Below are 25,787 nucleotides of genomic sequence, written 5' to 3' on the forward strand. Positions count from 1 at the left end.
CTGTTGCTTCCTCCCCCCCCATCCTTGGTGTCCGCATCTCCAGCACACTCTTTTCCCCCCCCCCCAACCTCTCTCACTCTTACCCACACCACTCAAGTGGAGTGATAGAACAATTGAGTGAATGTCTGGTGTTGAAATTAGCAAGTTTCTGTTAAAGATTTTAGGCAAATTAATGTTAAAATGTGAAAAGGATGATGTGGTTGTGATTAGATAAATGGAATGCAGAGAATGTTATCAAAAGCACCGAGATGGAGAATAATGAATAATATAAATGTGGGACTTAGCCACATAGAGTGGGAAGTGCTAATTGTTTATCTTGCAGGTGAAAATTCATTTTTGTATTTGATTATTTCAAAATTCTGTTGCATTAGGTGGAGAGTGCAATTCAGTTCTGTTAAAAGTAGAACTGCTCTTAAACACATTTTTTAAATTGCCATCAACCACAGAACTTGCATTAATCAGGTTTCTGTAGTTTGCTGATTCTAGCAGTGTACATTGGGACAGAAGCAGGGTTCTACACTATGCGAATCAAATTTAATTACCTTCATACAAGAGAGCCAGATTTTAACCTTCATTTAAGTTCACTGGAGCAGAGGCAAATTTTGATTTATAACAATGGAGGAAACCCTTTCCCATAATTGTTGAGAAGAAAATGGCTTGTTTAGTAACTGAATTTTTTTCCTGATTGTAAAAATTCATTTTTAATTTGTCTCCATACCATGTGAAGTGAAATGAAATGACTAATGTATTGCCATGTAACATGGGCAGGTGTGATAATGTGGATTTTTGTGTGCTAATCAAGATTCAGGTTTTAAAATTGAAATATAGTAGAAGGATCTATTTGAACTCTAACATCTGTTCTTTGTACAGTTCTTCAACTCCTTGTTCACAAAGTTTCACAAGAAAATCGTTATCTCAATTTCATCTATAGTGTTCTCCAAGAGCTATTTACTTCATCCCATTCCTCTGATCTTTCCTTGTAAACACTAAAGATTTTCCAAAATTTATCAAATTTTGTTTTAAATCTGTAACAAATAAACTACGAGGTTTATTAATAAAGTCCTAAGAACCCCTACATATTGTTTTCAAAAAAGGCCTGGCTACTGCTGTTTTTGCTGCTTTAATGGTGTTAAATTCATGCTGTCAGGTTATTGAATCATCAAGGAGTACAAGTTGTTTTTCTCTCTCTTTATCCATGATTACTTTTGAAGAACCATATTTTTCTAATGAAAGAACCACAAGTTCTCCAATTTCTTCTTGCAACTAAGGTCTCATACCTGGTAGTAAACCCTTGAGCAAATCTGTTGAGCACATTGACAACTTACCTAAAGTAGGGCACCCAAAACTGCAAGCAATATTCTCAACATGGCCATAACATGGGCTTTTATAATTTATCTGTTTTCTTGAATGCTGTATTCTGCTTCTTGTAACTTACAGTCCCATGTTCTTTTGCCCTGCCTTTAAATATGTGCATTTGAAACTCTGTTTCTGTATTCTCGTTTAACTTTACCTATTAGCATATATTTCCTCTTCCTCTTCTCTCCCCAAAACGTGTCAATTTGCCATACTACTAATCTGCCTTGTTGCTTCCTGAAATGACTTTGACTTGTACTGTTGTTCATGTTGTAGAGTGATTGCCTGAGGTCTATATGGAAAAGATTGAAAGCGAACAGTGAGGAAATTATAGCAATCAGACTAGCATTTTAAAAATTACGAATAGTCATAGCCTGCTGGGTGTTGTCGTTCAGTCATAAGCCAAGGAGCGTAGAGTTGGAAATCATGCTCAAGGTTGCCATCGAGACATGAGCCTCAATAATAAAATGAATATCAATGATTTTAATTCAAATCAGACTACTACAAAATAGTCTGTGGAATTGAGCAGCAGATTTAAGAAATTGAAATAGATGCAGAATGGAGAAATGATGTATTATTGAATATTAGAATAGCCTTTAACATCTATAGTTGGAGCAGCAGAGAGCATAGAAACATAGAAAGTAGGAGCAGGGGTAGGCCACTCAGCATTTAGAGCCTTCTCCAGCAATCATTATGATCATGGCTGAGCATCCAACTCACTAGCCTCCCTGCTTTTCCTTATGTCCTTTGATCCCTTTAGCCCCAAGTGCTGTATAAGACCCCTTTGTGAAGTAATACAATGTTTTGGCCATCATTGCTTTTGTGGTAGTAAATTCCACAGGTTCCCCAGTCCCTGGGTGAAGAAATTTCTCAGCATCTCAGTCCAAATTGATCCATCACTTAACCTTAGATTGCAAGGGTTCCGGATTCCCCTGTCATCAGTAATATCCTTCCTGCATCCATACTGTCGAGTTCCTAGGATTTTTTGAGCCTTTGTGAGATTGTCCCCACACCCCCAAATTCTTCTGAGCTCCAGTGAATGTAATCCTAACTGATTTTGTGTCTCTTCATATGTCAGTTCTATCACCTCCAGGAATCAAACTGGTAAAACTTTACTGCACTCCCTTTTTGGCAAGAATAACCTTTCTCAAATAAGGAGACCAAAACTGCACAGATCATTCCTGGTGTGATCTCATCAAGGCCCAGGATAATTGCAGCAAGACATCTGTGCTCAAATCCCCTCACTATGAAGGCCGATGTACCATATACCTTCTTTACCGCCAACTGCACATACGTGGTTACTTTCAGTGGGTGGTGTTGGAGAACACCTGGGTCTCATTGCGTACTCTTGTCTCTGTTTATGGGCATTCAGTAATCTTTGTTTTTGTTCCCAAAGTAGATAACCTCACATTTATCCATATTATACTGCATCTGCCATACATTTGCCCACTCATTCAGCTTGTCCAAATCACACTGAAGTAAGTCTGCATTCTTCTTGCAGCACACCCTCCCACCCAGGCTTGTGTAATCTACAAATTTGGGTATATTACATTTAGTTCCCTTGTCTTCCTTAATAGGTAGTTTGAATAGCTGGGGTGCTTGCACTGATCTCTGCAGTACCCCACTAGTCACTTCGGAAAAGGACCCATTTATTCCTGTTCTTTGTTTCCTGTCTGCCAAGCAGTTTTCTATCCGTTTCAATCCACTACCCCAATTCCATGTGCTTTAATTTTATGCACTGATGTCTTACTTCAGATTTTGTTGAAAGTTTTCTGTAAGTTCAAATACACCACATCCACTGACTCACCCAAAACTCTACTAGTTACATCCTCAAAAAATTCCACTAGATTTGTCAAGCTTGATTTCCCTTTCGTAAATCTGTGCTGACTTTGTCTGGCCCTGCCACTATTTTCCAAGTACGTGACTATTAAATTTAGCATTTTCCCTCCTGCCAATGATACTGGTTTTTTGTCTTTTTAAAAAGAGCGGTTATGTTAGCTACCCTCGAACTTGTAGGAACTGTTTCAGAACCTGTAGAATTTTAGAAAATGACCATGAATACATCCAGTGTTTCCAGGGCCACTTTTCTAAGTACCAAGGGATGTAGTTTGTCAGGGCCTTGGGGATCTTTCTGCTTTCAATCCCATTAATTTCCCAGCACTATTTTCCTACCAATACTGATTTCCTTTTGTTCCTCCCTCTCAGTAAACTGTGTTCTTCAACACTTCTGATGTGGTATTTGCATCCTCTGTTGTGAACACTGAACCAAAGTATGCATTTATTTAGTCAGCGGTTTCTTTGTTTCCCCATTACAAATTCCCCAGTTTCTGACTGTACTGGACCTACATTTATCTTCAGGCTTTTTCAATTATATGTTTGAAGCTTTTACAGTCAGTTTTTATGCTCCTTGTAAGCTTACTCTTGTAATCTATTTTCCCTTTCTTAATCAATCTCTTTGTCCTTCTTTGCTGAGTTTGAAATTGCTCCCACTCAGGTCTTTTTTCCTGGCAAATTTGTATGCCTGTCGAGACTAGTACTGCCTCTCTTTACCCCTGTAAGCCATGGTTTGGCTACCTTTTCCATTTTACTTTTGTGCCAAACAGGAATGCAAACTTGGTGCAGTTCACCCAAGTGCTCTTTGAATGTTTGCCATTGTCTTTCCATGGTCATCCTTTTAAGTAACATCCCCTAATCTAACATGATCAACTTGCTCCACATACTATTGTCATTTCAGTTCAAAAAGACAGAAAAACAGATTGAATCGTGAAAGAGATAGTAGGAACTGCTGACGCTGGAGAATCTGAGATAACCAGGTGTAGAGCTGGATGAACACAGCAGACCAAGCAGCATCAGAGGAGCAAGAAGAAGGGTCTCGACCAGAAACGTCAGCTTTCCTGCTCCTCTGATGCTGCTTGGCCTGCTGTGTTCATCCAGCTCTACACCTTGTTCTCTTGAATTGTGAAATCTTGGATTTAATGAGTCTGAAAAAATGTGAAGGCCAGGATTATTTTTAAATGACCTATAACATGCAGAAGTGTGTTGCAGAAATAACAAATATGAATGGAAGAAATAGAACTCAACATAAGATGAAGACTTGAAATTAATAGGAAGGAAATACAGGAGGTAGTTGCTTTGGCGGGACAATGAGCTATCTTATTGAAACCAAAATACTTTGGATTCTGGAAATCCGAAATGAAGATGAAAGTACTGGAGGCACTCAGTAGGTCTGGACAGGTTCTGAAGAAGGGTTATACGCTTATGACAGTCAACATTAACTGTGTCTTTCTCTATACAGATGCTGCTGGACCCACTGAACTAACTTGCTGACTTATATTACTGAAATAGAATATATGGTAAAACTTTAGCTGACTCAGCTTAAAGGAAAATAAAACATTGCAAATGAGGTTTAAAAATGAGGTTCATGTTAGAGGTTAAATATGTGATTCAATATATGAAGATTGATATGGCAAGTGGAAAAAAAATGCCCCAAGAGAGGTGCTGTAGAATAAACACTTCTTTTCTTTTGCAGAAAGCTTGAAACTCTAATACGATGAGTGTCTCAGAGGCCATACCTGTGGAGTTTGACTTTATTTGTAACATTGTTCAAGATGTCAAAAATCCAGGGAACAAAGAACATTGAGATAACAAGGTGTAGAGCTGTAGACCCTTCTCGACCCGAAACGTCAGCTTTCCTGCTCCTCTGATGCTGCTTGGCCTGCTGTGTTCATCCAGCTCTACACCTTATTATCTCAGATTCTCCAGCATCGGCAGTTCCTACTATCTAAAGAACATTGAGAACCCAGTTTTAAGAAACATTCTTTAAAATGCAGCAAGATAATTTTCAGGATAGGAATGAACATTTGGATTGTGAACTTGTAAACAGATGAAACTGATAGAAAATTTATCAATTAATGCATTGTTTGACAGTGAAGTATAAAAAAAATAGGTGTTCTGCAGAGATCTCTTATTTGGGAACAACAAGCATAAGCAAACATTGATTCTTTTCACATGAAAATATTTGTCATCATTTTTATTAAAATACAGAATGGGAGGATACAGTACTGACAGCACAGAGATCAGGCTGCGAATTGCGTTTAAATATTGCTCGTGTTTGGGTAGTCAGAATGGATGAGAAAATTGGACCTTGTGAAAATAGTGGGCCAGTCAAGTGGTGCCATGGATACATCTATAGCAGAACTCCATTTTTAAAAGACAAGAAAAGCAATGAATGAGTAGACTGTTTAATTACATACAAATTAGGCTGGTTCTGGTGTAGGGAAGAATCAACTCTGGCACCATTCAGCCTGTTATGCCTGTTCTAGTCTTCTAGTCCCTGTGTAAAACAAGCATAATCATAAGGAAAGCTTTTAAGTTAATATCTAAAAAGGATCATAGCAATACCAAAAGACAGGCAAATAAGAATGTAGAAGTTGTAATTTGAATGGCTGGCATCGCAGGCTGATGTATCATATATGTGAGCTGAAAAGCATGGTGTCCACTGGTTACCAATCAACGTTGAAGAGACAGCACTATTCATATGATTGGGTACCATCTTTTGTTTTGCATGCTCCATCTAGTTTTTGCTGTAGCAGCAGCATAAAGATTTTGTAGCATGAGGGGGTCATTATCCCATTTCAACAGCTCTCTGAAAGAGCAATCTATAATGGTTCTGGTTGTTGGAATGCTAAGCAAACATATTGATTGCAGCTTGAATCTATTTATTGTCCTTTAATCATCTGCGGGTTTTCTTTGGCATAAAGAAGATAAAGCCAACAAATGGATCTGATTGTAGAAAATATTATCTTTTTTTTCTCTGAGCAACATTTTGGTTTAAACTTGGCAATTGAATTTCAGAATCACTGAAGTGCCATGACACGGGTGGTGATTTGGCCCATTGAGTCTGCTCTCGTTCTCCAAATGAACATCCTGACTTAATATCATTCTTTCCGTTTCTTTCCCAAACTTTGCACGTTGTTTCTATTTAAGTAACCATCCAATGCTATCTTGAATACTTCACTTCACACTGCCTCCACCACACTTCAAGGTGGTCTATTCCAGACCTGTACTGCTCTCGTGAAGGTTTCTTTACTCACTTTGGGTTTACTACTTTTGCAAATCATTCTAAATCTGCACCTTCCAGTTCTTAAATCTTGAGCCAAAATAGTTTCTCTCTCTCTCAATCCAGTCCCCTCAAAATTTTGAAGACTTCTATCAGATCTCTTTTTAGCTTTTTAGCCCCTTTTCTCCAAAACACAGTCCCAGCTAATCCAATTGTCACGCCTCATTGCATAGCATTTCTGGAAATCAAGCCCTGCTATTCCTGGATTTGTCACAAGCATGTAAAATTCACCAATTTACCAGTCGTTTAGACCCAGATTGACAGAAGGCAAGGACAGATTTTAGTGCTAAACAAGAATTGCTATTTATTACAAATAAACAGATTCTAGGTGTGAGTAATAAAAAATGAACTGTTAACATTATAATTAGTTGAGTTAGGTATAAACCTTTTTCAGAACCTCTCTCTAGACCCGCTGAGTGCCTCCAGTACTTCTGTCTTTATTTCAGATTGCCAGAATCCACAGTATTTTCGCTTCAATAAGTTAGCTGTAACACCCCCTTAGAAAATTCTACACAGAAAAATGCAAAAAAAACAGCATTATGAATGAGAGAGACAGGGAGGCCAGTTCAAGGGCAACAAAAACAGAACTTGCTGGAAAAGCTCAGCACATCTGGCAGCATTTGTGGAGAGAAATCTGTGTTAACATTTTGGGTTGAGTGACTGTTCCTCAGAGGGTTCCCTGAGGAAGTGTCACTTGACCCAAAACGTTAATTCTGATTTCCCTCCACAGATGCTGCTAGACCTGCTGAGCTTTTCCAGCAATTTCTGCTTTTGTTTCTGATTTACGGCATCCGCAGTTTTTTTTGTTTCTATTTAGGAAGTTCAAGGGTCCTTGTGCACAGGATATGCTGAAGTGATTCTTTGGCTTGTCAGGAATACTGCTGCTTGAACTCCCTTCTCCAGGTACTTTGATTGTCAGAGGCACAGTCTGTCTGCTTCGTACTTATAACATCCCTGACTTATTGTTTAAAAACCACAGCTTACACAATTGGCGAGGGAAAATAAAATGGCTTTCTTCAGGATTGAGCCATTTTGTTACTGTAAAGGACAGCGCCTTCTTTTCTGAAACTCTGATAACTTCTCACCAAACATCCACAAGCTGGTCAGTTACCTGTGAGCCAGTTGCGTAGTTGATGGCAGACAGAAGGCCATTGTCATTCCCAACTTGTCACCATTCCATAGTCCAATCATCTAAATTGTTGCTGGTCAAATCTTCCTTTGTACCCACCCTCTGCCTCCAGCATGCCTATAATCAGCTGACGTCTAATAGTTGTCTGTGTTCTGAATCATGTTGCATTTGTACTCTTTGTCCCTGTTAATAAATCCCAGGATATTTTATGCTTTGTTCACTGCAGTCTCCACCTCTCTTGCCATTTTCAATGTTCTATGCTCTTAAACATCCAGGTCCCTCTGCTCCTGCACTTTCTTTTGAATTGTACCCCATATGTTAAATTGTGTCCAAGTTGTTCTTACCAAAATGCATCACCTCACTTCACTACATTGAGCTTCAAATAACATCTATCCATCCACTCCAACTTCACTATATCCTTTTGAAGTTATGCATTTCATCCAAGTTTTGCAATTCTGTCAAGGTAAAAATAAAATAGAACAACAACGTTTTACAATATTGTGATTAGCTGTAAGGATGTAAAAAATAGGAGCAGGAGTAATCCAGTGGATTTTTCAGGTCTGCTCTACTTCAGGGGTATTCCTTGATCATCTATTTTAAACTCCATCATTTTGAAATATTCTCATATCCATTAATTTTCTTAGTAACCAAAATTCTATGAATCTTTACTTTGAATATACTCGAATGTCTACAGCTGTCTGAGGATTAGAATTTAAGCTTCACAATCTTTAGGGTGAAGAAAAGTCTGCTGAATTCAATTCTCAATGGCCAACATCTTATTCTGAGGATGAGATGTTATTCTAGACTTGCCTGCCTGAGAAAACAGAACTGTGTGAATCTTCCCTTATTTCTTTTAAATTCCAGAAATCATCTGCCTTGACAACTCAATCTTTTTCAGAAAAGTCTCCTTATCAAAGGAATCAGTCTAGGAAAATCATTTTGTGTTACATCAAAAGCACATATTCTCTTCCTTAGATGAAGAAACCAAAGCTATGCACTTTACTCCAGGTATGGTCTGACTGAAGTCTTATGCGATTGCAGTGACTCTTCCTCACTCTTGTACTTCAATCGCTTTGTAATAAAGACTATTATATACCATTTACTTTTCTAATTGTCTTCTTTAATTACCTGTCACGTTTCTGTAACTCTGCCATTCTTCTGGATTTTCTACTAGGTTGAGGACAGATATAAAATAGGGAATGAAGTTTCTTTTCCTGCCTCTAATGGACTCTCACTGCGTATTTTTTTATTTGCTCACAGAAACTTTCTTTGTGTATACTTTATAGTAATTGTGTCTTTATTTGTAGATTTCAGTGTTATCCTTTGAATTCCAAAATTCTCCTAATCCTCAAACTTGCTATGCTTTTTGGCTATCAGTTTTGTAAAAGGTTAGGCAAGGCCTAGCAAGGCCTCTGTCCATATGGTGCCAAACTTGCTTCGTTAACTACCTATCTAGACCCCCCGGTGCTGCTTTTGCCCAATTTTAGCCCCACCCTACTACGCACTGTACCCAGAACAGCTCACTACTGCTGGGATATTCTAGAAGGGACTGGTGTTCCTGGTACCAGCGCCATCTTTAAAAGGCTGTTGTACACTCGGACAAGCACCATCAGTTTGGAGCTGTCCTGTACGTTTCCTGACTCCTGATATTTTCCCCAGGTAGGGCAGACAAAGAAAAACTGGTGCCCCACTTTATGGGCAGATGCTTGGAGATCCTGGTGGACTTGGTGATATGAAGGCTGAACTTCCCCTAACCCTAGGACTGGCAGTGGAGGTCTCTACATCAGACATGCTGGTCTGGTGCAAGGTTGCTACCTGAGTCAGTGCCGTCTCTGTCATCTGGTCGAAGGTACAACAATGTAGGAAGGAAGTCAGTGACTACCTTCACTCTGCTGGCTCAAGTGGTACCATCTTTCTGATAACTCACACGCACTCTAGCTTTTACTGTACCCACCTCCCACCAAGATGCATGGTCTACTGTTCTCACTACTAAATGCAGCATCTTCCCTTACTCAATTTTGCCCCCACCAACACCCGACATCACTAACCCCGTATGCCTCCTTCACTGTCTAACCACTCACTTAAGACACCTCCCTGTCAGCACCAAAAATAACAGCTGTGCCACCCACTCTCATCTTCCTTAGTACCTGTCACAAACCCCACCCCCCCATCAAGAGGAATACAGCCCACAATAGGGCAGAAGGACACAATGAGTGGTGGGCTGCCCAACATGTGGCTCCTCAACCCCTCTGAAAAGAGGATCCTGACTCTGACCACCCCAAGCAGCTGGCTGACTGTGTCCAAGCCCCTGGACTAATATTGGAGGCTTCCCTTGACTTAAACTGCCAAGACCCCCTGACCAAAGATCTCCTGTCTTGATTGAGGCCTGTTGACAAGCATGAAAAGCTTCCTGGCTTTGTGTTTGTGTTAGAGGCAGTGGTGTAGTAGTAATGTCACTGGACTAGTAATCCAGAACCCTCTGAATGTTCCGGGCTCATGGGTTCAAATCCCACCATGACAGATGGTGAAAATTGAATTAGCAATAGAAAACTAACTGACTGTTGACCATGTAAACATTTGATTGTTGCATAAACCTAAATTGTTTAGGGAAGGCTTTGCTTTGCCTTCTTTAAAGAAAACAAAGACTGCCATCTTTATCTGGGATAGCCTACATTAAACTCTAGACCCATAGCAATGAGATGATTCTTAATTACCTTTTTGCCTGTTAGGGATGGCCAATAAATGCTGACATACCCAATGATGTCCACATCCCATCTTTTTAAAATAAAGGCAGGCAATATAGTAGCACTGTGAACTTGAATCTTTGGCTGAGGGGTAAGGCATAAAGTGGCAAGGCAGGGATGATGCATGCATTTGATTTGACTGACTCAACACTAAGTGAAGATGCAGGAGATGCACCTCGGTCCAGTTTGTGAGCTGGTTGCTTGCTCCGACCACAAATGCATCATTGCATTGCTAGTTGCTGTTGTGCTCTGAGTTGTAGCATTGAAGTGCCAAAGCACCCTGTAAGTGGATTGAAGATGGGTTATGAGGGTAATGCCATTGTCTGTGAACATGTGTGGGGCTGGTGGTAATGGAGTGTGCCCTGAGATGTTGACATCTGTTGTCAAAAATCAAGATGTCGAGAATTTTTGGTGTCCAGTTTCCTTGTGGTGGGCTGTAAGATTGGAAGTTGCATATCAAAAATCTTGTTAACAAGCAAAAATTTCCCTTTTTAAGCAACTTGCTCCTGCCAAGCATGAATCTTGCTTAGATGCCCAAAACTTAGCTCAAAAATGCAGTGACTTTCTCCCCACGTCAAAATGGGCCCCACTGGACTTCAGTCACAATTCTGCCATGTTTTTCACCAAATCCTAAGTTGTTCAGGCCCCACAAGATTTCCCTTATATACCTCTTTGTTTAATTCAAAACTATTTTTAAAATGGATTCTGCTGTTATCACTGATCAGGTAACACGCCTTTGAACAAAATTCTCCTGTATTTTCCTTTTGTTCTTTTGATTATTAAATGTATGTCACCTATTTATTGACTGCCCATTCAGTGGAAATAATTATCCCTATGAACTTTAATAAAGCCCTTCATAATACTCGCCACGGCACCACACCGCAGCGGTGTCATTCTCTTGTTCACCTTTTAATAGTTGAATGAAGGTAACTCGTGGTCCTCTCGGGTTTCATAACTAAATCGTACTCCTAATCAAAGTGTTCTATGCTATCTTTAATTCTAATGCTCTGTTTTCTCTTGATAGCTTTCCTAAGCTAGGCTTCAAAACTGGACAATTCTAATTGAACCATGCCATTGATTTTATATGGGTTTGACAGTAGGTGTTTATATCCACTTACTTAAAAAGCTGCATCCCATTAGATTTTTGCAATTTTGAAAGTGCAAGAACAAATTGAGCATTTGTTTATTTGAACGCAGAGATGTTTATGATTATTTACTGAGGGTCCCATTAAGAACCTAAACCACATCAGGCTTTACAGCAACGTCGTGTCAGATGGCACATAACATTGTATCAGACCCAATAATTTTGTTTTCAAAAGTAAGTTAAATGTTGTTTTTTGTGAAATAGTGCTATTCTTCATTTAGTATCTGTGGCTTGACTTGGTTCAATTTTCCTTTATTTTTCAAAATCTCAAAATGAGTGTCCATTCTTTCAGCCTCATCATTACTCTTCCTTTTAAAGTCTAGTATACGCAGGAACATGGTATACAAGTTTTCCAAATTAGAGTCACCTGGGATCTAGTACTATGTTATTAGAATTTTGTTTTAGTTCTTGCCCGAATTGGTCTGTTGGCATAACCCTGTTTGGCATCATGAAGTTCAGTAGCATGCAAAGGGGTATCCTGTTTTTATAGCATGTAGCCAGTCATGTTGCTGTAGATGCTTGTTTGACAACAAGAGCAGTCTATTCAGCTACTGAGAGGGCGTAGCTTTGAAACACTAAAGTCCTTTGGTAATGGTCTTTCACTACTAGTTGTTAAAATGCCTAAATTGTTTAAATTGGCCCTAAAATTCATTATTTATGTTATTTCTTTAGAATCTTGCTGTCCAGAAAGAGTAAAGCAGTCTCGTGGAAATTAAGTAAGTTTTATGTCTTCCTTAAAATTGCAGCTGTGCAAACTGTTTTCTTTTATTTGTTGTCGGGTTTTCAGCAGTGCTGTCAACTGCATTTGATGGCCCTTCTTCATGTGTAGTGTTTTTTGCTTTGGCACGCTGTACTGCAATCTTGAAAATGTGAGATTTCGTTCCCTGAAGATTGCAGTGAACCAGAGTTGTTTTTTCACAAGAGTCCAAATTTTTTTGCCACAAACCTGCAAATAATAAGACACTTCAATTCAAAATTTTCATAAAATAATTCTTCAGTTTGTATTCATTGCATTTAAAAATCACAAGCTGAAATATCGTTAGGTGCAAATATAATTTGAAGAAAAAGTGGATTGTTTTGAGTTTAAAAATAAAAGCAGTCATGCAGTCAGTATTACCTGGTATATTTTGAAGATCTCATGTTGGTTCGTGTAACTGGAATTTTTTTTCTGGCAAAGTTCATGATAAAGTAGGAGCAGCTGCAGGAAATTTCTAGCCAGTTAAATATAGTATTAGAAATACAATGACATGGTTAATTTTGAGTATAGGTTTGAATTTAAGTATTCGTTCATGTTTCTAAATTACATTGTAGCTATCGCATTTCAGACAATGCTTTAGTTGGGAAACCTCAAGGTAGTAATATTCAAAATATTCCTTTTGAGCAAACATGACTGAGTGAGTAACATCACAGATCAAAGTCAGCACATTGCTGATTTCAGACACAAAATTTGAATCAGTGTGCTGGGGACAATGGACAGTAGTTTGACATTACAATAATTCACCCTTGCTCATTTTGGAATTTTTACTCAAACTTGGGATCATAGAGGTTGGATAGGTGGATTTTATTTGAAGATTTGAGTTGGAGGAGGTGGTTTAAGCTTTGCTGGCTGTACAGTAGAGAAAGGCAGGAGGCTTGAGAGGAGTGATAGTTTATTTGGGTTCTAAAGTAGAGAATTTTTTTTTGATTCTTTGAAGACTATTTTTAACAGTTGAACCTTTTTTAAGCAGTGCATCAAAACAGCATTTCTAAGAAATTGTGAGACTTAAGATAAATAACTAGTTAAGCTCCCTGGTGAGAAAGTTGCTGAAATCTTTACTAAATTGGATTTTTGCTATCTTCAGAAAGAGATCAGAAGCAGGTGCAGCTCAAAAGAAAAGGTGTACCAGTAGAAGAATACCAGTAATTCAGTTTTGGCATTGTCTAGGCTATCAGAGATGGAAAGAAGTCTTCAGTTGTTATAGCAGTCAAAGTAGACAGGGTTGGGGGAATAAAACTGAGCTTTGCTTACAGAGTAGTAAAGAAAAGTGAGTTATTTTCTGAGTGTCTTTGGGAGAGATAGCAACTGAGAAAATCACAGCTGGTGAATGTGCAGAAATTTGTCAAAAGGGCACTGCTTGTGATCTCCTCAGTTGAGTAAGAAATCTTCGTGAAGAATAAGAGTCATAATTGACTAGGGTAGATTGCCTCAAGGATTATCTGGGAATAAAAGATCGGCCTCTTTCTTTTGCTTTTTAATTGATCTTTTCAAATTTTCTTAGTTTGTAATTTTCCTTTATGTAATAAATTTTAATCTCTTTTCAAATGTATTTGCAGTCTCTTGTGACTCAACTCAGTTGACTGACCACCATGGTAACTGAATTGAGAAAACAAAACTTGTAGACTATGAAGTCAGGCTTCATTCTGTGATCTTTTGTTACTGCCAGTTGCAATCATAGAATAATGGTGGCATTTTTTTAATGGTGTCAGAAAGTGTGATAGATCTGCTGAAAAGGTCTCCAGTGTTGCCTGTCCAAATAATTATTTGTGGTACTTAAACCAGACTGGTTTAGCTTCATTACCTGGACAGCTAGTTTGTAATGCAATGTGAGGCCAAGAATGTGGGTTAAATTCTTGCATTAGCTGAAGGTACCATGAAAAATTCTCCTCCTCATTTCTTACCTGAGGCCTGGTGACCCTTGGATTAAACTATGACAGTCATCTCTCTCCGAGAGTGCAGCCCTATGGTCTAGTAAAACCGTAGTGACTTTACCTTTACATTGTTATCTAATTGCTACTGGAGGTTTAGTATTTTCCATACAAAATCTTTATTGTGCTTAAAATGTTAGGAAAACCTACATTTTGGTTTCAACCACTATTCTAACAATTGTTATAAAGATTAAAATCCTCCGTAATTATTGCATAACCTCTTTCCAGCTCCTCTTATTGTTGCTGTTTTGCAATAACCATTATTCAAAGTAATAGTTATTTTCCCTCCAAGAAGGGAAAAGATGGGAAGTTTCTTGCAATTTCAAGTCAAGATTTTCTGGCAAATATAAAATTGGCACCGGAAATGTAGGTATGAAATGCACATTTTCTATTGTATATGAATGCTTAACATCTATTTAGACGTAGAGTGTGAGATTTTAACACTGACTCAAATCCCACACAGTTACAGATTTTAAAAATTGGGACCAAATGATGAATTATCCAAATGACTTGACATCATTCTGAGACTGAAAGAATCAGATCCAGGATGACTTAGTTCTTACAAAGTCATAGAGTCATACAGCATGGAAACAGATCCTTTGTCCCAACTCATTCATGCCGACCAAGTTACCTTTGTTATTTATATACCTGTCATTTAAAATGTCTTTTAAATGTTGTGACTGTACCTGCATCTACCACTTTGTCTGGCAGTTCATTCCACATATGAACCACTGTGTAAAAATGTTGCCCCTCAGATCCCTTTTAAATCTTTTCTCCTGTCTCGTTAAAATTATGTCCCCTGGTTTTGAACTTGTCCACTCTAGGGAAAAGACCTTTGCTATTCACCTTATCTGTGCCTCTCATGATTTTATCAATCTCTATAAGGTCACCCCTCAACTCCTATGCTCCAGTGAAAAAGGACTCAGCCTATCAGCCTCTCCCTATAACTCAAACTATCCAGTCCTGGCAACATTCTGGTAAGTCTTATCTGAACCCTGCCCAATTCCATATTCTTCCCATCGCAGGGTGACCAGAACTGTACAAAGTACTCCAAAACTGACCTCGCTGACGCCCTGTGCAACCTCAACAACTCATACTCAGTGGTCTGAGCAATGAAGGCAAGCATGTTAAATACCTTCTTAACCACCCTGTCTATCTGTGATGCAACTTTCAAAGAACTGTGTACCTGAACCTCCTAGTTCTCGCTGTTCGACAACACTACCTGGAGCCCCACTATTAACTGTATGAGTTCTGCCCTTGTTCGCTTTACCAAAATGCAATATCTTGCATTTACCCAAATTAAACTCCATCTGCCACTGCTCAGCCCATTGGCCCAGTTGATCAAGATTCCTTTGAAGAAGGTTATTTAGGATGACACTGTCAACTATAATCACTAATTTTGCTGCCATCTGCAAACTTACTCACTGTGCCTCCAAAATTCTAGACAAATCATTTATGTAAGTGACAAACACAGTGGACTCAGCACTAATTCCTGTGGAACACCGCTGGTCACAGGCCTCCAAGCCAAAAAATGACCCTCCGCCACCACACCCTCTCCACTCATCAAGCCAGTTTTGGATTCAGGGAGAGCTTGTCAACTGGATACAATGTAATCTAACTTTACTAATCAATCTACCATGCAGAATCTTGTCAAAGGTTTTGTTAAAGTCCATTGGACAATGTCTACTGCTCTGCCCTCGTCAGTCTTTTTGGTTACATCCTCAAAAACTCAAATCATGATAGAAATAACAATACAATTTCCTAAGCAGGAAGCCATGCTGACTATCCCTAATCGGTGCCTACCTCTCCAAATGCATGTATATCCTCTCTCTGAAATCCCCTTTAATGACTTAGCCACCACTGATGTCAGACTCACCAGGCTATAGTTCCCAGGCTCCTCCCTACAGCCTTTCTAATGCAAGCCTGTACATTAATGTGGCAGTCAGTTAGCACAGTTGGTTGGATGACTGATTTGTAATGCAGAGTGATGCCACAGCTTGGATATGGTTCCCATATCAGCTGAGGTCACGATGAAGGTCCCAACTGCTTGACCTCGCCCCTCACCTGAGGCATTGTGACCGTCAGTTTAAGCCACTGCCACTTGCGTGTCTGTAATGAGAGAGCAGATGTATGGTCCTCTTAGACTATAGTAACTTGACCTAATGTGCCACTACTTGGGGGAGGTTTAATTGCATTATACTGTACATTTATGTAGGCATTTTAGATTATGACCACGGATTTTTGGGGTGGGGAAATAAGATATTATAGGTTTCAAGTTGTTGATTTATTATAGTTGAATGTGAGGTGTGGTCAGTTTGATGAAATAAAACATCACAATTTTTTTGTTCATTCCAGTGACATTGCTAACCTAGCTGAATTGCGTTAGTCACTTGAGGAAATGTAGAACATATCATTTTTACAATACAAAATCTTGAAATGAAGTTTAGAAATTGTTGTAAAGGACTCTTTTTAATACAATTAGTTTGGTCAGAACCTTAAGAAAGAAATATTCACCTGTTGGCTAGCATTTTTGTTATAGATTCTGTTACAGAAAACACTACAACATGACTGAAATTAACAGTGAGACAGGATTCTACAGTGTACAAGTTGGTGATTCTACCTTCACTGTTCTCAAGCGTTATCAGGCATTGAAGCCAATAGGTTCAGGGGCTCAGGGAATTGTCTGGTAAGTAGGTCTACACTATCTAGCTGTAATATCCATATATAAAATTTAATAGCAAAAAGTCTATAAAAATTGGCTATATATATGAATTGGATTGTCTTTTGACTGATTTTATGAAAGAGAGAGTCTGCATTGTTCTCTACTCACTAATTTCTTTCATGTTCACAGTTATCACTTGTCTTTTATATACATCCTCTGTCTTGCTCTATTGTGTGTTCTTTTCTACCTCCCTTACTCCATTTTTCATATCTGTACTCAGACTCTTTCAGAGGCCTTCCAGCTTGAGCAGTATGGAAAGTCCGTAAGAGGATGCTTTGTCATGAAGGCATTTATTCTCCAAGTTTTTAAACCTTTTATTGAAGAAAATATATTCAGCATTCATGCTCTAAAAATCAGTTGGAATCTAAATTGGCCCATGCTAGTGTGGGAACCCAAAAGCAAATTGAAAAATACCAGCTCGCCCCTTTAATTTGTTGTCAGGCTCTTAAAGAGACTGATTATTGTCCTTCTGGTCACTATCAAGCCTCCACAAAAATGGTCCAAAAGCAGAATGGAGTGGGAGGGACAAGTATGCTGGCCAGTGAGGTGAATTTCTGGCCTGCCCAAGTCCAATTCTGGCTGCTACTGTTGTTCCTGTTTTTGCGCTCTCAAAAACTTTTGGTTATCTTTCATTGGCTGCTAAAATCTTAAGTCAAAAACAATTTAATGGAGTTTTTATTTTTCTGTTTTTTTTTAAGACCTTGCCATAAGACCTAAGAAGTAGGAACTAGAGTACTCCATTCAACATCTTGAGCCCATTCAAGAAGATCATAGCTGATTCGACATTCCTCACGTCCACTTTCCTGCATTTTTCTCAATGCTTGATTCTCCTACCGCTAAAGAATCTATCTATCTCCGCCTTAATATACACAAGGACTTTGCCCCCACAGCTCTCTGTGGCAGGGAGTTCCAAAGACACATTCCTCTCTGAAGGAAGTTGTTTTTCCTCATCTTAGTTTTAAATTGGTGCCCCTTTATTCCGAGACTATGCTCTTTGGTCTTAGAGTCTTCTATGAGGGCATTAATCCTGTCAAGCCCATCAGAATCCTATATGTTTCAATGAGATCGCCTCTTATTCTTCTAAATTTAAATGCGTAGAGTCCCAATCTGTTTAACCTTTGCTCAGAAGATAATCCTCCGTACCAGTGATCATCCTAGCAAACCTTCTTTGAACTGCCTTCAATGAAATAGGGGAGAAATGTTGCAAAACTGCTAATGGTATCCCAGATATGATTTCACCAGCGCCTTCTACAGTTCTACTACAACTTCTTAGTTTTAAGCGCCAACCCCCTTGAAATATGGGCCAGTATTCCATTCACCCTCCTTATCACCTGCTGCACCTGTGCATTAGCTTTTTGTTTTGTGCACAAGCACCCCAAGTGCTTTTGTGTTGCAGCTTTCTGCAATTTCTCTTCCATTAAATAATGGTCTACTCTCTTGTTCTCCCTTCCAGAGCGATCAACTTCAGTTTCCCATGTTATATTATACTCCCCTTGCCAACTGTTTAGCCCACCTACTGAAACTATCAGCATCTTTCTGTAAACTGCTCGTATCCATCGTTCAACTTGCTTTCGTATCTATTTTTGAGTTGTCTGTAAATTTGGCTACTGTCCATTAGCTTCCTTCCTGCAAATCATCAATATATATTGTATTTGTAGTCGCAGCACTGTTCCCTGTCAAGCCCCACTGGTTCAAGGGTGTCAGCTTGGAAAAGCTCGTTATTTCCTGCACGTTAAGTAATTCTCTCTCCATACCAACATACTACCTCCAACACCATGGGCTCATGTAGCTTAACGTTTTGTGAAGTACCTTGTCAAATGCCTTCTGGAAGTTCAAATACAGCACATCTACCGATTTCCCCTCAATCCACCCTGGTTGAGACTTCCTCAAAAAAAAACTAATAAATTAGTCAGACACAATTTCCCTTTCATGAAGCTGTGCTGACTCTGTTTGATTAGTTTGAGTTTCCAAATGTTCTGCTATTACTTCCTTAATAATTTGATTCCAACATTGGATGTTAGGCTAATCAGCCTACAGTTACCCACTGTTTGTTTTTCTTCCTCTTTTTTGAATGGAGTGTTGCATTGGTAGTTTTCCAATCCTCTGGTACTTCTCCAGAATCCAAGGATTTTTTTTTTTTTGAAGTTACAATAATTCTCCAAACAACAACTCCTCTAGGATCCCAAGATTTTTGGAAAATTGCAATAATATTTTGAGAATTGAAATATTTTACTACTGCTTATTTGCCATCATAACTTTCAACCTAATTGTCCAATCCATATTGGTTAATGCTTCTCTCATTCCTATGTTAATGTCTTTATTTAAGTTTAACGCAGAAGCGTGTCATTCTTGCACTTGATGTAAAATTTATCATACCAAGATTACTCTTTCCCAGGGAACTCTTGATATGAAATTAATAATTAACCAATATCTTTACACTAGAAATAGTCTGTTTCCTAGTTTGCCTCCTAAGAACAGGCATAGGCCATTCAATCCTTCGAGCCTACCCTGCCAATCAATGCAATTATGGCTGATTAATTATGTCAATGCCCTTTACCCATCTGAATGACTCTGCATGCCATTACTAATCAAATCTATCAATCTGTACTTCAAACATACAAACTGAACTTCTTCAGCCATCTCAGAACTAAGTAGTATCCCACATATTTTTAAATGTTGCCCCCTAATTCTAGACCTCGTTTCAGGGGAATTATCTACCCTGTCTATCCCTTTTTAAGTATTTTATAAATTTGAATGAGATCACCTCTCATCCTTCAAAACTCTAGAGAATGCATTCGATAAGGTGCTCTTCCAAACTGCATCTACCAATTTGATTTGTTTGATTTAATTCCCCTATGATTATTGCATTACCTTTGCAGAACTCCTTTTACTTTTTCATCAATACTCTGTCCATTAGTATGGCTACTGTACTACAGACATACAAATAACTAGCACCATTGCTTTTGGCATCTTTTTATTGCTTAACTCTACCCAAACTGATTTTGCTGCTTGATCATATGAATCAAGATTCTTCATCACTGTTGTCCTTGTGTCATGCATTATTATCAAAGCAACCAGACCCCTTATATTCAGTTAAACTTCCAATTTTCCCCTTTGGCTTTTTCATTAATTCACAACAAGATTACTAAATCTCATTAAACACACTGTCCCATTCCCTTACTTTGCTAAACTTGAACAAAATTTCTATACTACTATGTGGCTTTAACCTTTCTCTCTTGCTTTACAAATTTTCCCTTGTCAGAAGCTTCGTCTGAACAGAAGCATCTTTTGTTCCCACCTCTACTTTTAGTCGTTGAAATCCTTGCAAATAGGTTCACATTCAGCAACCTGTCACCTAAAATAACAATGCAATTTCCCATCGGAGTTAAGAACTGACAATGTTTTTGTTTTTGGTTTGAATGACTAAATATTTTTCCTAGTTGTTTATAACAACCATGTAATAGTTTTGTTTACTTATCCTTGAATTTTCTTTACTTACACGGAGAATTTCACGTCATCCAGTAGGTAAAGCAACAATCTCACCTATCCTATAATGGGTGATGCTAAACATCATGCCGGAACGTAACTTCAGAAGTCATTTTTCCCATTTATGAAGTTGGTTCTGCTAGCCACTATAGAAAAATACAAATCTTGCTTTGTTTCTCAGCTTTTGTATGTTGGAGAAAATTTTACTTACTACTTTTTTAAATTGCAGTGCTGCATATGATAGTATACTTGATGGAAGTGTTGCTGTTAAGAAACTCAGTCGACCTTTTCAGAACCAAACTCATGCCAAGAGAGCTTACAGAGAGCTTGTGCTACTTAAGTGTGTTAATCATAAAAATGTAAGTTGAGAAATGGTTTTTGTAATATTTCATTGTCTCGAGCAAGGTGAAGATGGTGAGCATCGCATGTGAAATTACAGTAATACAGAATTATTTAAGTTATACCTGTAGGATTAGAAAGTTAGTGCAATGAAATAATACATAGTTGTTTCTCGTGTATGTGGTTTGCTTCACACTTTGGCTTAGACATAAACCAACAAAACGGAACTATATTGCTTGAAACAAAATAATGCAAGGAGACATATGAACCCTTCAGTTGCTTGTAATTTCTTTAAGTTGAGAAAATAGGAGATGTTTGTTTGGAAAATAATAGGAAAGTATTACAGTAAGTCCTCACTTAAAGTTATGGCTGAGAGTCATGATTTGAAATGAAACCAGTATTAAAACTGCAGTTAGTACATGTAGAACCTTCCTCTCGGAAAGAAACAGACATTCAAATGTTATACCCTCTAAATTGAAAAATTTAACATTGCTAAAGTTCCTATATTGGAAAATTAAACTCATAGGTTTAATAATATGAAAGAATGTAACTTGCTACTTACAGTACAGGCACCATCTTCATGGTTGGCAATCCTGCTTCCAAAATTTTATGGTCCTATTTAGTTTACATGGGAAATATTAAAATAAATCTCATGATGCTCAACAAGATTGCAAGTCCTATTAATTCACCAACATTAAAGTGAAACATTGTTAAACAAGATAACTTTAAGCAAGGACTTACTGTACTTTTTTTGTACTATAGTATCATGCTAAACGTGCACAGTGCAATTTAGGGTTCAAAATTCAAGTGTGTTTTGAAATGTACATGTTATTCAAAATGTTTAAAATTGCTTGCAGGAATTCACTTGCTTCCCTTTATTTCCTAAGTATAAACATGCAAAGATCATTGGGTCACTAAGGCTTCTAGCTATAAACATGCAAAAATATGTAAAGTTTAAAGAAAATTACTAAATTAATGATGGTAGTGTAATGGATAATTAACTGTTCCTCTAATTCAACTAGTATTAAATGACAAAGAAAGTATTATATAATTTTGAATAAAATTGCCAAATTTACTCAACTTCTCAGTTACTGAGTTTAAAATGGTGTAATACTCAGGTTACCTTTCTCATTAAAATGCGCACACAACTTCAACATTCCTTTGCTGCAAAACTGGTGCATGTAATGCTTTCCCTTGTTTCATAAAAATACATGAGTACTGCGTTTTGAGGATTCATATTGTAGTGTCCATGTTGAGCAGCCTGGGATTATATATTAAACCATGGTAATTCTACATTAAACTGATCATTCAAATTTCTTCTTGCAGATTATTAGTTTGTTAAATGTATTTACACCGCAAAAGTCTTTAGAGGAATTCCAAGATGTGTAAGTATTTGAGTGAAATGTGACAAAGGTAATAGATTATGAAATTTTCTTCAGAAGGGTTAGCTTCATGAAGTACATAAAGGTTGTAACATAAATTCTGTATTCTCTAGTTACTTGGTAATGGAGTTGATGGATGCCAATTTGTGCCAGGTTATCCATATGGAGCTAGACCATGAGAGAATGTCCTACCTTCTATACCAGATGTTATGTGGTATTAAGCACCTCCACTCAGCGGGTATTATTCACAGAGTAGGTACTCCAGATTTAATTTTTGGAATGTATATATATGACAAAGCATGAAGTTTTTTTTTCTGGTCAAAGGCTGCGTTTTTGAATATGGGATAAATGCATCAGTTTCTGCTAAATGCTTAATACAATTTTGTGCCTTTTTCATCAATCGTGATCATGTAAGAGAGTTTATTAATTATCTCCATGATACAAGAAAAGCTTGTTCATAGTGTGTGAATCATGAAGGTACTTTTAAGTCATTTCCTGTTATCAGAGTTGCTTCAGGTACTTTAAGCAGTTTTCTTTCTAAGCTGATTAATTTCTGTTGTATCTTTTTAAATGTTTCCTTTTTTCTTTGTAACAGGATTTGAAGCCCAGCAATATAGTAGTAAAGTCAGACTGCACTCTGAAAATCTTAGATTTTGGACTGGCGAGAACTGCCTGTACTAATTTTATGATGACTCCATATGTAGTGACGAGATATTACAGAGCACCTGAAGTTATTTTAGGAATGGGATACAAAGAAAATGGTAAGCTGTTTGACAAAACAGTCCACTTAAGACAGATATGTAGTTGGTATGAATTCCTGAGTCACTGTTTTGCCAGTTTCATTTCCCCCTCAAACTTAATTGTTCTTGGTGGATTATAGTTCTCGTGGTATCTTTCTGTTGCGATACATCACCCATATAGCCATTCCCCTGTTGGCAGACATTGCAGCAGAGTCTGATCTGCTCAGTTGACATTCACAAATGCACGTCTCACCTGGAATGTTCAGGATCTCAAACCCTCTTAGCCCTCACGTTCACAAGCTTGGAACTTGAAGTCATATGCAACATTTAATTTATACCACGATTGGGATGAATTTACTCAAAGAGATTAGCATTATTTTAATTTTAAGGTCTCTATAGTTTATTGGCATGAGATTTGAGAGTTTTAACAAATTTGACATTTTTCTTGCTAACTGAGATATTGATTCAACTTACAGGGAGGATGTGGGGTAAAACTCTCTGGGATGTGAAAGTGCTGTGATAGAAGTAAAAATCAAGCCTTGGTGTAATGGGTGGCTGACCTATAACACTAGTTTTATACCTAGGTAGCAAGTTGAAAACTTTTTTCCCCAGAGTTTCAGTCTTGCATTCAGTTTTTCCTTTTGATCCTTTCCCCAGCTTCTGTTTGGGAAAATTTGAAAACTTTTACCACTAAAGATGGGCAAATTGCCCTGATATTGAAATGCTGTCCAGTGATTACTCCAATTCTGAAAAGTTGGCTCATGTCAAAATCAGTCAGTTCAAAATTGATATGGACCCAAGAGGCTCAGAAATAATATAGGCTATGTTTGCCCTGATTCCTCATTTCCATGCCCCTAATGAACGTTGCTTCTGACCCAGTCAGCCTTTGAGCAAGCTGAAGCGAGACACCCACAGCGCAACAGTAGCATGAAGTCCAGCGCTCAAAGTTCTGGGGCACCTGTCAGCTGGCAATATGCACACCCAGAAGACTCTCCCATCGCGCAAATGTATTTTGGTCATTTTCTAGTTTATTTTAAAATAAATATGAAGTACAGGTACAGAAGATACTGCACCTTTTTTAAAGAAACTGAATAAAAGACAGTATTCGAGTTGTATATCCTTTCTTTACAAAGCCCAGTCATCTCGGTGTTTGAAAATGAGATGATGCTGATTTTGAAGAGGCCTCAAACTACATTGTAATGCTTAATATAAGAAATACTAGTTTTAGTATTGAAATCACTCATAATGGAACTTTATTTTCAAGTTACCCTGGTGTTGAAAGATTCATAAACTGAAAATAGTCATTATACATAATGCACGTAAAAATGGGCTGCGCACCATATGAACTTTTAAAATGAAAATGTAACTTATCAAAACGCAACACTCTTAATGTACTTGACTTCAATAAAAATCGCTTTCCTACTTTATTTTTTTCTGCCATGTAATATCACAACTGAATTTAAGATTCCGGCTCCACTTGAAATACACCTTCATTTATTTGCTTCCAAAAAACGACACTCCAGTGATTAGATCTGCTGCTTAAAAGGGAATAAAAAAACCAGATTAATTTGAATCTGATTCAGAATGTTTGACGTTAAAAGTAAGCAGATACAGAGTTAGCTCCCCATTTTCCTTTTAAAGTTCTTAAATTAAAATTGACAAAGCTGTCAGTTATAATTTAAGTTTTAGTTCTAACAGGCAGTGATGCAATGGTTGCCTTTTTCAAAAAAGGAAGGGTTCTGTTTTGTATAATTTGTTCCATTTTATACCAAGACAGTTGAAATAGCTTAACTGTTTAATAAAATTGAGTCACAAAATATCAAACAAATAAGTTTTTACAATTGGCTTTTAAGGTGACTGACTGGTGAAGTGCTCTTGTTGCACCCTTAATTACATTTCGTGCACTTGTATAGAGGTGTATTAAATAGCATTTTCTTTTCATTGTTTTGTTAATCTTACCCACCTAAACCATATAGTGGACTTATGGTCTGTTGGTTGCATTATGGCAGAAATGGTGCTCCACAAAATCCTGTTTCCTGGAAGGGACTGTATCCTTGCGCATCTTTTAAAACTCAAGTTTGTTCATCCACATGGTGTTTTTCAAATAAAATATTTATAAAATGATTGACGACTGGGTTTGCTGTATATATTCTCCAGACCCTATAATTTGTTACTGCTGGAATATATTCTTTCTCATTGTCATATTATGTAAATTTCAAAGCATTTTTCTTGTCTTGGTTTTCATTTTCTGAAAGGCATGGTAATTATCCATCATTTCATTTTACTTTCAGTTGATATCTGGTCAGTGGGGTGCATCATGGGAGAAATGCTGAAAGGTTCTGTGCTATTCCAAGGCACTGATCGTATCCTTCCCCAACAATTCTTCAATTCGAAGTCATTGATGTTGAGAGCAAAAGAAATCTTAACTTTTCCCTTGTTTTGATGACCAAACCATGTTTTGAAGATGAAGTACAGCATTATTCTAGTTATTTTATATTACTTTTCCAGCTTGCCATTCTTGAACTTTTTCTTGTGAAGCTCTCAGTATGTGTCTATTGATTCTGTTGCCTGCATTACGTTAACTTTCCTCCTCCTCCTCTGCTTTGTGCACAACACTTTCCTCTTTCTTAAAACTATCTGTCCAAAAAAGAGCAAGAAGTAGCTTCTAAAGCTGATTGATAGCCACAAAAAGGAATAGTTGTTATCTAAATGTCAAGTTGGCCTAGTTCACTGAAGAAATCAAATTCCTTTTCTAAGGATTGTAAGTATAATTTGCTACACTGTTGTGGAAGTTTTATTGAGAAAAGTTAACTTGCTCATTAAAGTACTTAAATATAAGCACAAAATATTTAATCTTCCAAGCTATATTTCAAATTGGTGAAATGCAGATTTTAAGTTGTGTTTTGGGTATGGTTTATTTTAATAAAATTGCATAGCTGTCCCT

The 25,787-nt window shown here is 37.8% G+C and overlaps 1 protein-coding gene across 8 annotated transcripts in view; it reads left to right on the plus strand.

Moving 5' to 3' along the window:
• Positions 1 to 25,301, plus strand: part of LOC109917844 (mitogen-activated protein kinase 9) — a 35,858-nt gene extending 10,557 nt beyond the window's left edge. For 2 of the 8 annotated variants that reach the window (XM_048603404.1, XM_048603399.1), the window contains exons 2-9: positions 12,162 to 12,205; positions 14,467 to 14,544; positions 16,714 to 16,860; positions 20,612 to 20,741; positions 22,048 to 22,106; positions 22,217 to 22,355; positions 22,699 to 22,864; positions 25,135 to 25,301. In XM_048603404.1, the coding sequence (XP_048459361.1) occupies positions 16,739 to 16,860; positions 20,612 to 20,741; positions 22,048 to 22,106; positions 22,217 to 22,355; positions 22,699 to 22,864; positions 25,135 to 25,286 (768 nt within the window). In that variant the 5' untranslated portion in view covers positions 12,162 to 12,205; positions 14,467 to 14,544; positions 16,714 to 16,738 and the 3' untranslated portion in view covers positions 25,287 to 25,301. Of the gene's footprint in view, positions 1 to 12,161; positions 12,206 to 14,466; positions 14,545 to 15,115; positions 15,152 to 15,199; positions 15,293 to 16,713; positions 16,861 to 20,611; positions 20,742 to 22,047; positions 22,107 to 22,216; positions 22,356 to 22,698; positions 22,865 to 25,134 lie in introns of those variants that run through there. The other 6 variants (XM_048603403.1, XM_048603398.1, XM_048603400.1 and 3 more) reach the window with 5 other exon arrangements.
• Positions 25,302 to 25,787: the final 486 nt, after the last annotated feature.

Source organism: Rhincodon typus, chromosome 12 (genome assembly GCF_021869965.1).
Source record: "Rhincodon typus isolate 14 chromosome 12, sRhiTyp1.1, whole genome shotgun sequence".
NCBI lineage: Eukaryota > Metazoa > Chordata > Chondrichthyes > Orectolobiformes > Rhincodontidae > Rhincodon > Rhincodon typus.